The sequence below is a fragment of the Carcharodon carcharias genome, chromosome 3 (genome assembly GCF_017639515.1).
Source record: "Carcharodon carcharias isolate sCarCar2 chromosome 3, sCarCar2.pri, whole genome shotgun sequence".
NCBI lineage: Eukaryota > Metazoa > Chordata > Chondrichthyes > Lamniformes > Lamnidae > Carcharodon > Carcharodon carcharias.
In genome coordinates, this window is record NC_054469.1 from 188,143,619 (window position 1) to 188,157,661 (window position 14,043).

Below are 14,043 nucleotides of genomic sequence, written 5' to 3' on the forward strand. Positions count from 1 at the left end.
TAGATGCTTACAGGACCTTTATCTTTTTGCCTTTGAGTCTCCTGAGCCAGGCCCACAAGGAACAAGGTATTATTTATGTTAGTGGTTTTGCCACAGAGTAATGTTATTCATCACGTGCAGGTGAGGATCCACTGCCGCTGGCTAGCTTGCTGAAAAGCTGGAGCTGAGTGCATAAGCCTCTCCTGGCAATACAATCTCTGCATTACCAAGAGCCCCCTGTAGTGCTTCTGTGCAGTGGCACATGGCAACTAGGCATCCCATGGCTCGAGGCTAAACTACAGGGGAAACGGAGGAGCCATGGCCCCCAGAGATGCAATATAGAGGACCACCAACGCATGGAAATGCTCTGGCACCCATTAGCTAGGTCCCAGCTATAGGTCAAATAGTACCCACAGCCTTATATGTATTTGTGCCAAATGATCACACTGTGATAAGGTCTAGTGACAAGACCCCCTGGAAAAGGGTGACCATGACTATTAACTACTATATTGAAAGTGTAAGAGAGAACATGTATTGGCTCAACAGTAGCACTCCTGGATAAAGTCAAAAGGTAGCGGGTTCAAGATCCAGTCCAGAGACTTGAGCACATATTCTTTGCTACCAAGGAGATGCTGCACTGTCAGAGGTGCTGTCTTTCAAAAGAGACAGTTAACAGAAGCTCAGTCTATTCTCTCATGCATGATTTGAGTGGGGAGGTCCGCCCAACATCCTGATCAATATTTATCCTCAACTAATTCCTAGAGACATACTAGATGGCGATTGTCACTATTGATAGGACTTTAAGCACAAGCTGGATCCCACATTTCCCAATTTCTAACAGTGACATTTCAAATGCACTTCATTAACTGTAAAGTACTTTGGGATGTCCTGGAAGATGTATAAAACCAAATCTTTCTATTTTCTTTAATTTGTTGTTTCTTACCTGAAGTGTTTACTGCAGCCCCAAACACAAATCCTTGCTGTACAGTTTCTGTAGCTTCTGGTTTCTCAGCAGGTTTAACCAAGTTGAAAGTAAATCCAGATTTAGCTTCTGGTTTTGAAACGTCTGACAAAGATGCTGATTCTTTGGTTTGCTCTGGCTTTTTAAAAGTAAGTTCAGGTTGTAGCTGTTCAATATCTTTTCTTTTACCAAATACAATTGGTGCAGAGCTCAAAGTGTCCTGTTTTTCATCTGATTTTCCAAACATAAAAGCTGAAGCTGCCACAGTCTCCTGATCTATTGTTTTCTCAAATTTAACTGCATTCACAGTTGTCCCATCTTTCCTTTCTTCTGCTTTGTCAAGCTGAAACTGCACTACCGAGGTTTCTTTCTTCCCCTCTGTGCCCAATTTAAAGCCACTCAGTGCACTCTTGTCCTCAGCTTTGATTGTTCCACCAGCATCAAGCTTAAAACCCCCAAATGCCACATCACTTTTCTTATTTTGCTGACCTGTATCAGAGGCACCAAACTTAGTAGTAGTTGAAGCCGGCTTGTTACCAAAGGCAGCTACTTCAAATTTAAACCCACCACTAGAAATTTTGGAGTTATCCTTTTTGTTTCCCTCTGAATTCTTCTCTGTTGAAGTAACTCCAAATTTGAACCCCCCTGTAACTTCAAATTTAAGTCCTCCAAAGGCACTGGTTGATGCACTGGAATCCGATGCCCCAAATTTAAAACCGCCCTGATTTCCGAATTTAAAACCTGCAGCACCATCTTTACTTTGCAAAGAGTCCACTGTTGAGGGCTGGATGCCGCTGATGAATGGTGAAGCAGCAGTCGATAATAAAGAAGAGCCAAGCCCTGTAAGGGGAAAGAAAACAGTAACTAAACTGAACTTCTACCACTTGATACTATAAGGCAAACAAGGACCTTACGCTCTTGCAGTACAAGTTATGTTCACAATGATGGAAAAGTCACTGACTTCTAAACATCTTTGTATGGAAAATAGAACCTGGAATAGATTTATGCCTCAACATTTTTGAGCAAACACTATACAAATACAATACTAGTCATCTGAATGTAATCTAAACTGTTCCTAGTTTTCCAGCAGGATTTCTCCATTAAAGAAAAGTTGCAATTCTTATTCAAATAATACATTGGAAAAGACTGGAAATATACAGGGCAATAGCATCTGTAGATAGAAAACAAAAATGTTTAAGTGTGTAACACGTCTTCATATTTCAGATTCCAAGCATAATCATTCTTTTCTATCCATTTTACCATATATTTTCTCACCACACACAGCACTGCAGAGGAACATAAGCTTACTTAACACTGCTTTACCTCTTCCTCATCCTTCTAATCTTAGTTCATAAGAATTGTAGTGCTTGTTTAGAATTAATAGAACATTCATTCAAAAATTAAATTAAAGTAAGCCACCAATTTTTAGTTATTTGGCTCCAATCTTCAAATATTTGATTGTAACAACTTATATCTGGTGCTCACTGGGTGCATCCAGTTTATTGCATAGCATTACATTGGTTTAACAAGAACCACCATTAATGTATTGAGTCTTAAAAGGGCAATTAAGGATGGGCAAAAATTGCTAGCCTTGTCAGCAACACCCACATCCCATGAACAAATCTGTTTCTTTTTAAAAAAAAGTCAAGTCCTTGAAGGGCCAATTTGCCTTATTTGGATTTGGAGCTATGTTTAAACCAACAAATGCTAACTAAATCCTCTGCTTTCAACCTTAAGCAACTAATTTTCACATTCATTCTGCACCTTGAATATCATAGTATTTAACAAAATAGATTGTAACTGCTCAGTTTTATAACTGGCAATCACTGCTGCGTTATAAATCAAAGTACAACTTCCACAGCGTTACTGCACAAACAAGAATCTATTCAAAGTCACAGAATATGGCCCCCATTAGCTGCCAACTTAGATAGCTATATTAGATTTATTCTGTCACTTTTACCCAGAGAGTAGTGAGAATGTGGAACTGAGAGAAGGCAAGTGTAGGATTACGCTGATAGGTGAAAACGACAGGAGTAGGCTTGAATGGAGCATAAACCCTGCCGTGAGTTGATTAGGCTGAATAGCATTTTTGTGTTATATATCTTGTATAACCCCTTCAGAAAATGAACTGTGCATTACATAATCTAATAGCATCCACAGATGACCTGACTTGTAGAACTGCTAGATGTTAGAAAGCATCTTCTGTACACATGCACATCAGATAGCACCTTTAGCTCAGTTCAGTGAGCAATAATCTTAATACCTTTAGATTCAATCTTGATGCCTGTTTTCTCAGTCTTACAAGCCACACATTTGTTTACGCTTGATGAGTTCTGAACGAAGCAGACTTCACAATCCCAGGACCCTGTTGGCTTCTTGAATTTGTCACCAAATCCCAGAATTCCTTCTGTTGGCGTTGTAGCTGAAATGTTGGCTACAACAGATGAAACACCTAAGAGCAAAATTCATAAAATGAGAAAAGACAGAATTCACAATCAGCAGCAAAAATTAACTATCTTGTGATATACAAGTTTAGGAACAACCATTAGATTATCATTTACACACTATGTATTGTTGGCAGTTAATGCTTTTCAATTCAGTTTAAAACAAAAATCTAGATTCCAGTAAAATACAAAGCTCAAGTTATTTTTTTTTAAAAACTTGTCTTTTAGGGAAGGAAACTTGACATCCTTACATAAGAACAAGGAGTAGGAATAGGCCATCTGGCCCCTCAAACCTGCTCTGCCATTTAATAAGATCATGGCTGATTTAATAGTAACCTCAAATTTGCATCCCACCTGCCCCCGTCACCTATCACCCTTTTGCTTACCAAGATTCTAGCCACCTCTGCCTTAAAAATATTCAAAGATGCTGCTCCACTGCCTTTTCAGGAAGAGTGTTCCAAAGACTCAACCCTCAGAAAAAATTTCAACTCATCTCCCTTTTAAATGGGTGACCCCTTATTTTTAAAGAATGTCTCCTAGTTCTAGATTCTCCTACAAGAGACATCCTCTCCACGTCCACCTTGTCAAATCCCCTCAGGATCTTATATTCAATCAAGTCACCTCTTACTCTAAGTTCCAGCAGATACAAGCCTAGCCTATCTAATCTTTCCTCATAAGACAACCTGCCCATTCCAGGTATTAGTCTGATAAACCTTCTCTGAACTGCTTCCAATGCACTAACATCCTTCCTAAAATAAGGTGGCCAATACTGTACAAAGTATTCCAGATGTGGTCTCACGAGTGCTATATATAACTGAAGCATCTTCTCCCTACTTTTGTAACCAATTCCCCTCGCAATAAATGATAACATTCTATTAGCTTTCCTAATTACTTGCTGTACCTGCTTACCAACCTTTTGCAATTCATGCACTAAGACACCCAGATCCCTCTGCATCTCAGAGCTCTGCAATCTCTCACCATTTAGATATATCTCTTTTATTGTTCCTGCCAAAATGGACAATTTCACATTTTCCCACATTACACTGTGGGCTGTGTGCCCACTCACTTAACCTATCTTTATCTTTTTGTAGCCTCCTTACATCCTCTTTACAAGTGACTTTCCTACCTTTGTGTCAACAGCAAATCTGGCAACCATCCCAGTCATCCAAGTCATTTATATAAATTGTAAACAGTTGAGGTCCCAGCACTGATCCCTGTGGCACACCACTAGTTACATCCTGTCAACCTGAAAAAGACCCATTTATGCCTACTCTCTACTTCCTGCTAGCCAGTCAATCTTCTATCCATGCCAATATGTTACCCCCTATACCATGAGCTTTTATCTGCCATAATAACCTTTAATGTGACACTTAGATGGAAATCTAAGTACTGCACATCCGCTGCTTCCCTTTTATCCACAGCACATTGCTTCCTCAAAGAACTCCAATAAACTGGCCAAATGTGATTTCCCTTTCACAAACCATGTTGACCCTGCCTGATTACCTTGAACTTATCCAAGTGCCCTGCTATAGCTTCTTTAACAATAGCTACTAACATTTTCCCTATGACAGATATTAAGCTAACTGGCCTATAGTTTCCCGCTTTCTGTCTCCCACCTTTGTTGAATAATGGAGTTACATTTGCTATCTTCCAATCTAATGGGACCTTCCCTGAATCTAGGGAATTCCAGAAAATTAAAATCAATGCATCAATTATCTCACTAGCCACTTCTTTTGAGACCCTAGGGTGAAGTCCATCATGACTCAGGTACTTGTCAGCCCACAACAACAATTTACTCAGTACCACTTCTCTGATGATTGTAATTTTTCTGAGAACCTCCCTCCCTTCCATTTCCTGATTTACAGCTGTTTCTGGAATGTTACCTGTGTCCTCTACAGTGAAGACTGATACAAAATACCTCTTAATTCGTCTGCTATTTCCTTGTTTTCCATTATCAGTTCTCTAGACTCGCTTTCTATAGGACCAATGCTCACTTTGTTAACTCAATTCTTTTAAAAATATTTATAGAAACTCTTGCTATCCGTTTTTATATTTCTGGCTAGCTTTCTCTCGCACTCTAATTATTCTCTCATTTATCTTTTACTCATCCTTTGCTGTTCCTTATATTCTGTCCGATCTTCTGGCCTTCCACCTACCTTTGCACAATTATATACCTCTTCTTTAAGTTCGATACTGTCTTTAACCTTTCTAGTTAACCACAGATGTGTGTCCACCGCTTGGACTTTTTCTTACTCATTGGAATGGTCTGGCTTACAAGTGACCCCAGTCCTGCACTAACGTGACTGACTCCACTCTGAAGTAGTCTAGCTAGGCACTCAATTGAAGCAAATGTCAGCATTGCTCACATCTAGAGAATGAATTCAAAGAAGGAACATACAGTTTTCATTGTGGCTTACAGTTCTTTGTTTCACAACGAACATCTCAGTAATATTCTGTATATTGAAAACTATTGCAACTATTGTTAAAGTGATGATAATGATATTCACCCAAAGTGTTATACCAGAAATGCTGTTTTTTTTTCAGGGGAAGCAATCACCAAGGCATTTCTTGATCACTACATTTTTACTTCATCTCATTAGACTGATCTACTATAATCATTATTTAAACCATCACTGAAAACTATTGCTGGGCTGAGGAATTGCTGCTAAAGCTACTGACGATAGTTGAGGCAGAGTTTGCCTCTGAATGTGCAAAATGTTTTGATCTTGGAGTAGAGATTGAACACAGACACAAGTGAATGAAACAAAACCAAAATACTGTAGATTTTGGAAATCTGAAATAAAAATGGAAAATAATGGAAATACTCAGCAGGTGAGGCAGCATAGACCTAAAATGTTAACTCTGTTTCTCTCTCCACAGATGCTGCCTCACCTGCTGAGTATTTCCAACAGCAGAATGAAACTACTGAACACCTCCTCAAAAAAGTTCCAAGCAACTGAATGCTAGCAAGTGGACCCAATGTGCTTAAATGTAAGTCAGCTAGCAAGAAATGGATAAGAGCAAAGTTCATCACTTTCAATCCATTGATTAAAAAAAACCTCCAATTATAGTTCTTTTCATGTCAGGTAGATTTACACACAACAGGCCAACTTTGTGAAACAGAAAATGTTCAAGCCTTAAACCTAGAGTAAGGGGCTTCTAAGTAAAGCTAAAGAAAAGAGCAATCAGTCTTTCTGAATACAAAAATCAAGCAACAGAAAAGACAAAAAAATCTGTAGTCAAAAATTAAGTACACTTTCACTCTGGATATTTATTTGGAACAAGTCAGGTATATAAATAGTTAGTAAGAGAGCAACATTAACACAGAAAAATGTTACTAACCAATAACCACAACACTGGTTCTGGGGCCACTATTGCTTTAAATGATGTCATGATTTGGAAGAAAGGCAACAAAGCTTGATGATACTAAATTACAAGTAGTAGTAGATAATAGGAAATGATCAGACCCAATTACACTGAGGTTAGGTTGGAAGATCGAGTGAAATATTGACATATGATGTTTAACACAGATAAATACACAGTCATGAACTTGGGGAAGTAAAACACAGTGGGAGTATAAAATAAATAGGAAAAGTACAACAAAATGACAGGGAAGGATTGGGAGGTAGAGTTAAGCAAAAAATAAAATAATGAAACTGTTAGTACAATTTGCAGTGACAAAAAGGGTAAATAGTATTTTAGGATTCACAACTTGAGGGAAAGAGTACAAGCTCCAGGCAATGCTAATTATTTTGTAGGAAGCACTGACCTACCATCACCTTCAGTATTGGGTGTTGTTCTGGACAGTGTAATATAGGGGGAATAACCTGGCTTGGAGGGAGGAGGAAGGACCAGCATTTTGATAAATGAGATTGAACATCTATTGTGTAAGGAAATACCTTGGAATGGAGGGACATTTACACAAAGGAAAATGCTGCTTGCATGTGATCATATCATAATAAAAAGGAATAGAAAACAAGGAACATTGCTTTTGGATCCAGATTAAGCGACGTTTAAAGTCAAAGAGACCTGGATATAAGCTTAAACAAGATAAAGTGAAAACACAGTTAAAATATAGCTTCTCACAGAGCCAACCAATGGGAGGCAGTGTAAATGGATGATATATATTTCAAGTTGGTGAGCAATCACTGACTGCATTTACTGCCAACACTGCAGCCAATGCTGGGCATGGCAGTCAATTCTGGTGCTCCCTTATATCATGGCAAGCGACAGCATCAGCAGCAGCCAGCACCTAAAATGGCACTGCTCAAATAGCCACAGCTGTGTTTTCTCCCGTGCAGGCAACAGTCAAAGCCATCTCCTTTTTAAGGATGCTAGAATTCTCAGTTCAGGACTTGAATTACCTTTGTGAATAACGACTTAACCAATATATTTTTTAAGAAGAAAGGGGGAAATCTTAAACCATATCCTCTTTATTTTAAACCAGGCGTCAATATTAAATGTACTGCACTAACATGTCCAATGCATCATGGTTTGTATAGGCAACTTGAAATGCCTTTTTTAATGTCTTTTAATGCCAGCCTACGGAATCTGAGTTTGGGGGGGCTTTCAGGTGTATACATACAAAAACCTAAAAATACCAGCTGTAATTTGCATAACTACAGCCAATGCAAGCTGCAACTGAATACTAGTACAATACTGTGATGCTATTTTCCAAAGTCACCATTAAAGTCGACTAACACAACATTCCATTGAGTTTTAAGGGCAGAAAATTTCTGTTCAACTGCTACTCTGACAAAGATTCTACATCTGGAACTTGGTCTTCTCTTTTCAGATACCAACAGACTTATTATGTGCTTTCAATATTTTGGCTTTATTTCAGATTTCTTGCATTTGCAATTTTTCATATTTGAGTTAGCAGACCAGTCAAGTGGTCAAAACAAAACTACATACTTTGGTTTTAGTTTCTATTTTTAAACTAGGCATATAATTTCATGCTTTCATACAAGTGCATTTTAAGCACAAAATTTAGTAGCTGGCTTGTAGTCCAGTCATGAAATAAGGGGTGTTTCACACAAAGTATTTTAATGGTTTTTGATCAGCTAAACAATCTTCAAAGTCCTCTATTTGATGTGGGTCCTTGTAATTTCATGCAACTTCTGTGTAAGCAGGGCCTCCTTAGAAATGAGTTTTAACCATGGGAGATTAGGGTTCAGTCTATCCTCTCTGGCAGACTCAAAGGGGAGAATCTTCTCCCCGTCGAGGGGGCTGAGCGGGAGCAGGCGTGGGTGGGCACACAACCGAACACCAATCATTTTGCATGGGCAGGCCAATTAAGGCCCGTCCAGCTTGACGCGCACCCGGAAGCGCTGAGCGCTCCCTGTGTGGGCTGGGGGAGGAGGAGGCTGGGTCGGGGCCTGCACACAAAAGAGCGCAGAAATCGATTAGTTTGATTATGAAAAATTTAAATTAAAAATAAAATTAATTCAGACATGTCCCCTCATGTGACAGTGTCACATGAGCTGGGACATGTCAATGAATTTTAATAATTTTTATTCAATTTATAAACACTTCATGAAACCTCATCCTACCCGTGGGTGAGGTTGTATGATAAATTTGAAGGCCACCTGGGTTCTTTGCCAGCTCTGTTAATCATTTTAATTGGTATTTAATTGACCTTTGACAGTTTGGCGGGTGCACAGCCAACTCCGGTGCGCATGCGCCTGCCGAACTGAAGATCTGAATGACACGTGGTGACGTCGGGACGCACGCTCGACATCACCGCGCGTCATTTTACGTGCCAGCAAATGGGGCCCGCCCCCACACGCCAACCAGAAGATTCAGGCCAACAATTTGATAAATGAGCCAGAGATGTGCACAGTATGCCAGATCACTCTATTGTTACTGAGTTTGGTTGGCTCAACACTGGAACTTGCACTGCAGGCAGTGTGCCCAGGCAGGTATAAAACTTTTTTTTGCATACGCAGAGGTGTACTGGCAGGCTGGACACAGCAGAATGACATAATTGGCGTTCCATGCATGTGTGCGCCACTGAGCATGCACGCGCCACTGAGCATGCACAAACCAGCCATCTTGCATTGCCAGGAGTTAGTGAATAACTTTTTGGTTGACAGGGCTAATAAACTGTATAAGATTAAGTGGGGCAGAAAGTCATTGACACTTAGAACAAAAACAAAAAAATGTTAGAAACGCTCAGCATGTGAACCAGTATCTAGAGAGGGTAAATGAAACAAAATGCTGGAAATACTCAGCAGATCAGGCAGCATCTGTGGAGAGAAACAGTTAAAGTTTCAGGTCGATGGTTTTTCATCGTAACTGAAGATGCATACAAACGTAAGCGTTTTAAGCCAGTAAAAGTGAGGGGGGAGATGGGGCAGGAAGAACAAAAACAAAGGGCTGTGATAGGATGGATGGCTGGAGGGATTAACTAACAAAAGATTTCATGATGCAAAAGCCAAAGTGTGATAATGGGTAAAGAAACAAAGTTTGTGTTTCTGAATGCAACATGAAGGGATAAAGAAACAAGCCAGCAAACAAAAGAAAACACAGAACAAAATGAAAGCAAAGGTTATGATATAAAGCTGTCAAACTCAATATTGAGTCCAGAAGACTATGGAGCGCCAAGACAAAAGGTATGGTGCCGTTCCTCGAGCTTGCACTGAGTTTCACTGGATCACTGTAGCACGCCATGGACAGAAAGGTCAAAGTGGGGGCAATGCGAGGAATTAAAATGACAAGCAATAGGAAGCATGGGGCCATGCTTACGAGCATGGTTGCTCTCCAGAAAGAGCGGGCGCATTACTGGGTATAGAGCCTTTGTCCAAATTGAATTATGTCGGCACAATCTGGTCCAATTATCCTCTAACCTTTAATTCCATTTTATCTGAAGACTACACTGGTCTTAACTTACGTGAAAAGTCATAGGAAAGCGATTAGTAATGGTTAAAATTAACGATATCACTAGTAATTCATTCCCAATCATCAGCAAATTGATGAAAGGAGTCATCAGCTGACACCTTCTTACCAATAAGCTATCAGACAACATCCATTTGTGGTAAAAGAGCTGGTGCTAAAAAGTTGAAAGTAACGACTCTCCACATGAAGGCAACATTCAGTGTCTGCCATGAAGGAGATCAATGGGTGTCAACAAGAAAATCCTCTAGTAAATGGAATCAAACCTGACAGACCCTTTGGTCCTGCACCACCAACCGTTTTGTGATTTAATTTCCCCTGTCTTCCACCCTTTTGTTTAGTCCCCACAACTACCACTTGCTTCAAGTTTATTACATTTCAAGCTTTTCCCAATTCTGATGAAAGATCAGCCTTTAACTCTGTTTCTCTTGCAACAGATGCTCCCTGGCCTGATGAGTATTTCCAGCATTTTCTGTTTTTATTGCAAAGTATATATGGTTGTGGCTGGAGGCCAATCACTTCCAGTTTCAGAACCCCCCTGCATATTCCTCATGCCTCAAGCTTCCCTCCATCATGTCAGGATGAAAATCGCTCATTGACTATTTTACTGTGGCTACAATTCTTCAGGACAGCAGAACATGGACAACATCCAGACATAGGCTGAAAAGTGGTTGGCCAAATTTATGCCAGGCAATAACCAGCTCCTACAACAAAAGGCTCAACTGCTTCCCCTGATCACAAGAGCCGAATCTCCGATTATCAATATCTGGGGCCAGGGTATCATAACCAAAAGCATAACCACGCCACATTAACAACATGGCTACCAGTCCTTGATGACTAAGCAAAATTATGAAATTCTACAACACCTTGCACAGGCCCAATGACAGGCGCATCACTACTTCTCAATGCAACTAGGGATCAGCAGCAAATTAATGAGGATTTGCCAGAAATGGCCATTTTGTGGGGAAAAAACACCACCTACCTGGCTTAGTAGACTGACAAGCCACACACTTGCTGTCTTCAGCTTTGTTTTGTAAGAGGCACACGGCACAGTCCCAAACACCTTCAGGTTTCTTAAACTGATCTGCCAATCCCAATCCCACAGAAGTACTGCTGGAAGTGTTTGGCTCTCTGATCCTTGTACTTTCAGTTACCACAGGCAAAGTCAGTGCAGATTTTACTCCAGTTCCAGGTTTTGGTGTTTCACAAGCCACACATTTTACAGCTTCTGATTTGTTTTGAACCAAACAGATGTCACAGCCCCATGTACCCATTGCAGGTTTGAATTTGTCTCCAAAACTCAATGAAGTCTCTTTAGATGTAGCTTTGTCTCTGTTGGCTGACTCATTATTAGTCTGTACAGGAAGTGCAGATTTAGCAGTCTGACAAGCAACACATTTACTATCTGTGCTTTTGTTTTGTAGAAAGCAGGAGCCACATTGCCAGGAACCTTCAGCTGGTTTGAACTTATCTCCAAATCCAAAGGTGCTTGAGCTCTCAATGGAGGAACTGCTTTTTCCAGTAGTTGATGGCAAAGGCTTCACAGTAGCTGGTGCATTGTCCAAGGACTTGGTGATACATTGTGTGGACAACGAAGGCGAAGTGAATTCTTGGAACAGGTTAAAAAAAAGACATAAGTTTAAGTAGTTTGTTTGTGCGTAAACGCACACAATATTCTCGCCAACATCCCAACATTCATGGGACAGCAACAGAAAAATACTGAGAGGGTCCTTAATAATGCAATGGAATTCTGTTACATAGGACTTCACATATCAGACGCGGGGTAGATTAACAAACAGCACTTCAACATTTCTGTCCAGATAGCCCTACCTGCTCGACCGAGCAAATTAACAAATTTTGTACACATGGTCAATACATGAAACACAGCCAAATTTCTCCAGGACTTCACAAACTCAGCTGAACTCTGCAACCCTTACTGAGTCAAACTTCCTGGCCTGCTGCAGAACAAATCAGGTTCACGTATATAATCTAATCAGAAATGCACACCAAGTATAATTAAACCCACTTCTATACAAACTAATTATAGAAATTAATGTTACAATGTAGCGCAAAGGTAATTTAATATGCATAAGTACTCCTAAACTTGAGCAATCATCTTTATACTTTTCAGGTTCCCATCACATATCAGAGAGCTATCCCTATACCTGTCAATTGCAAGACACTTGTACAGCTTGGTGTCCAAATTTCATGGTGTTACTGAAAGATACTACAATCCAGCTGTCAAGTGTTAAAAGAATTCACCTGCTATCTGGTAGGTCATTAGCTGTTTTCCAAGTGAACCCTATAAAATGGATACTACCTTGCAGGGTATGGGTGGAAAACATGCTTTTTTTTTTATAAAGAGTATTTAAAAATAGTACTCACCAGGCCCTTTTAAAATGTCTAAGACACTGCCTTGCTTCAAAGTTTTAGCAGGTTTCAATGGTCCATCACATTCTTCACCTTTACTCTCGTTTGTTGGTGTAGAAATAGAAGGCGATGTGGTGCATTTTGCTAAAATATTGTATGAAAGATTTTATCAGCTGTCAGTGTCAAGCTGTGTCATTGGCTGAATTTAATTTATATGCAGTAAAAATATGTATACCTGCATTAATGGAAGGTCTGGCAGATACAAAAACAAATGGAACTGATTTGTCAATCGGCTCACTAAAGGTAAATCCAGTCTTTGTGATGGTGGGATGGTGGGGAAGAGGGGTATGAGAAAAGAAATAATAGTCAATTTTTACAAGTGCTGACAACATTATGTCACATTAGCTGCTATTGCTGCCACTTTACACTCAATAGCTTGGAAGTTGCATTGAATAATTTCCAAATCAATTATTCAGCTCGTAGAAATAAATTAGGCAGATATATATTACATTTTATGTAAAAACTTTACTCTCAAACAGGAGAACTCTCAAAAATTAATGCTCAACAAAATTACTTACAGATACCGAAACAGGTTGCAGATTTGCCTTAGTTGCTTTTATGTTCGGTGTAGAAAAGGTGAAGGCAACACTGTTAGGACTGGATACCACTGCCTGCACACGAGTAAAGAGGAATTATTAGAACATGCACATGGATTTCAAAGCTGCTCTTTTCCACTATTACTTAACAGTTTCCATACCACGGTCTAGGCAAGCAGACAATTGATCTTTGTATGGGTGGGAAACATGCTTTTTTTTTATAAAGAGCATTAAAAAGAGTACACACCAGGCCCTTTTAAAATGTCTAAGACACTGCCTTGTTTGTCAATATTGCTGTCAGAGGGCACAAAATTGTTCATACCACCAAAAAAGGTGGTTTTGATGCCAGTCATTTAGACAATATACTTATTTTGCACTAGTGAGATAGAGATGCAGTGATTTTAATTTTCCAAAATTCCCTAGATTTGGGGACGGTTCTGTTAGGTTGAAAAATAGCAAATGTAACTCCTTTCCTCAAAAAGGAAGAGGCAGAAAGCAGGAAACTACAGGCCAGTTAGCTTAACATCTGTCATGGGGAAAATGTTAAAAGCTAATATTAAAGATGTTGTAGCAGTGCACTTGGTAGGAAAGCAAGATGTGAAGAGGACATAAGGAGGCTACAAAGGGATTTGGATAGCTTAAGTGAGTGGGCAAAGAGCTGGCAAATGGAATATAATGTGTGAAAATAGGAAATAGTCCATTTTTGGCAGAAATATTTTTAAAAAGCATTATCTAAATGGTGAGAGATTGCAGAGCTCTGTGATGCAAAGAGATCTAGGTATCCTAGCGCATGAAGCGC

The 14,043-nt window shown here is 39.7% G+C and overlaps 1 protein-coding gene across 4 annotated transcripts in view; it reads right to left on the reverse strand.

Moving 5' to 3' along the window:
- The window catches only part of nup153 (nucleoporin 153), a 65,372-nt gene that overhangs the window by 15,050 nt on the left and 36,279 nt on the right, over positions 1-14,043 (reverse strand). For all 4 annotated transcript variants that reach the window (XM_041183836.1, XM_041183835.1, XM_041183837.1 and 1 more), the window contains 6 exons: positions 13,227-13,319; positions 12,884-12,962; positions 12,664-12,792; positions 11,261-11,887; positions 3,204-3,392; positions 923-1,780 (listed from right to left, as the gene is read on the reverse strand). In XM_041183836.1, the coding sequence (XP_041039770.1) occupies positions 923-1,780; positions 3,204-3,392; positions 11,261-11,887; positions 12,664-12,792; positions 12,884-12,962; positions 13,227-13,319 (1,975 nt within the window). The remainder of the gene's footprint in view (positions 1-922; positions 1,781-3,203; positions 3,393-11,260; positions 11,888-12,663; positions 12,793-12,883; positions 12,963-13,226; positions 13,320-14,043) is intronic.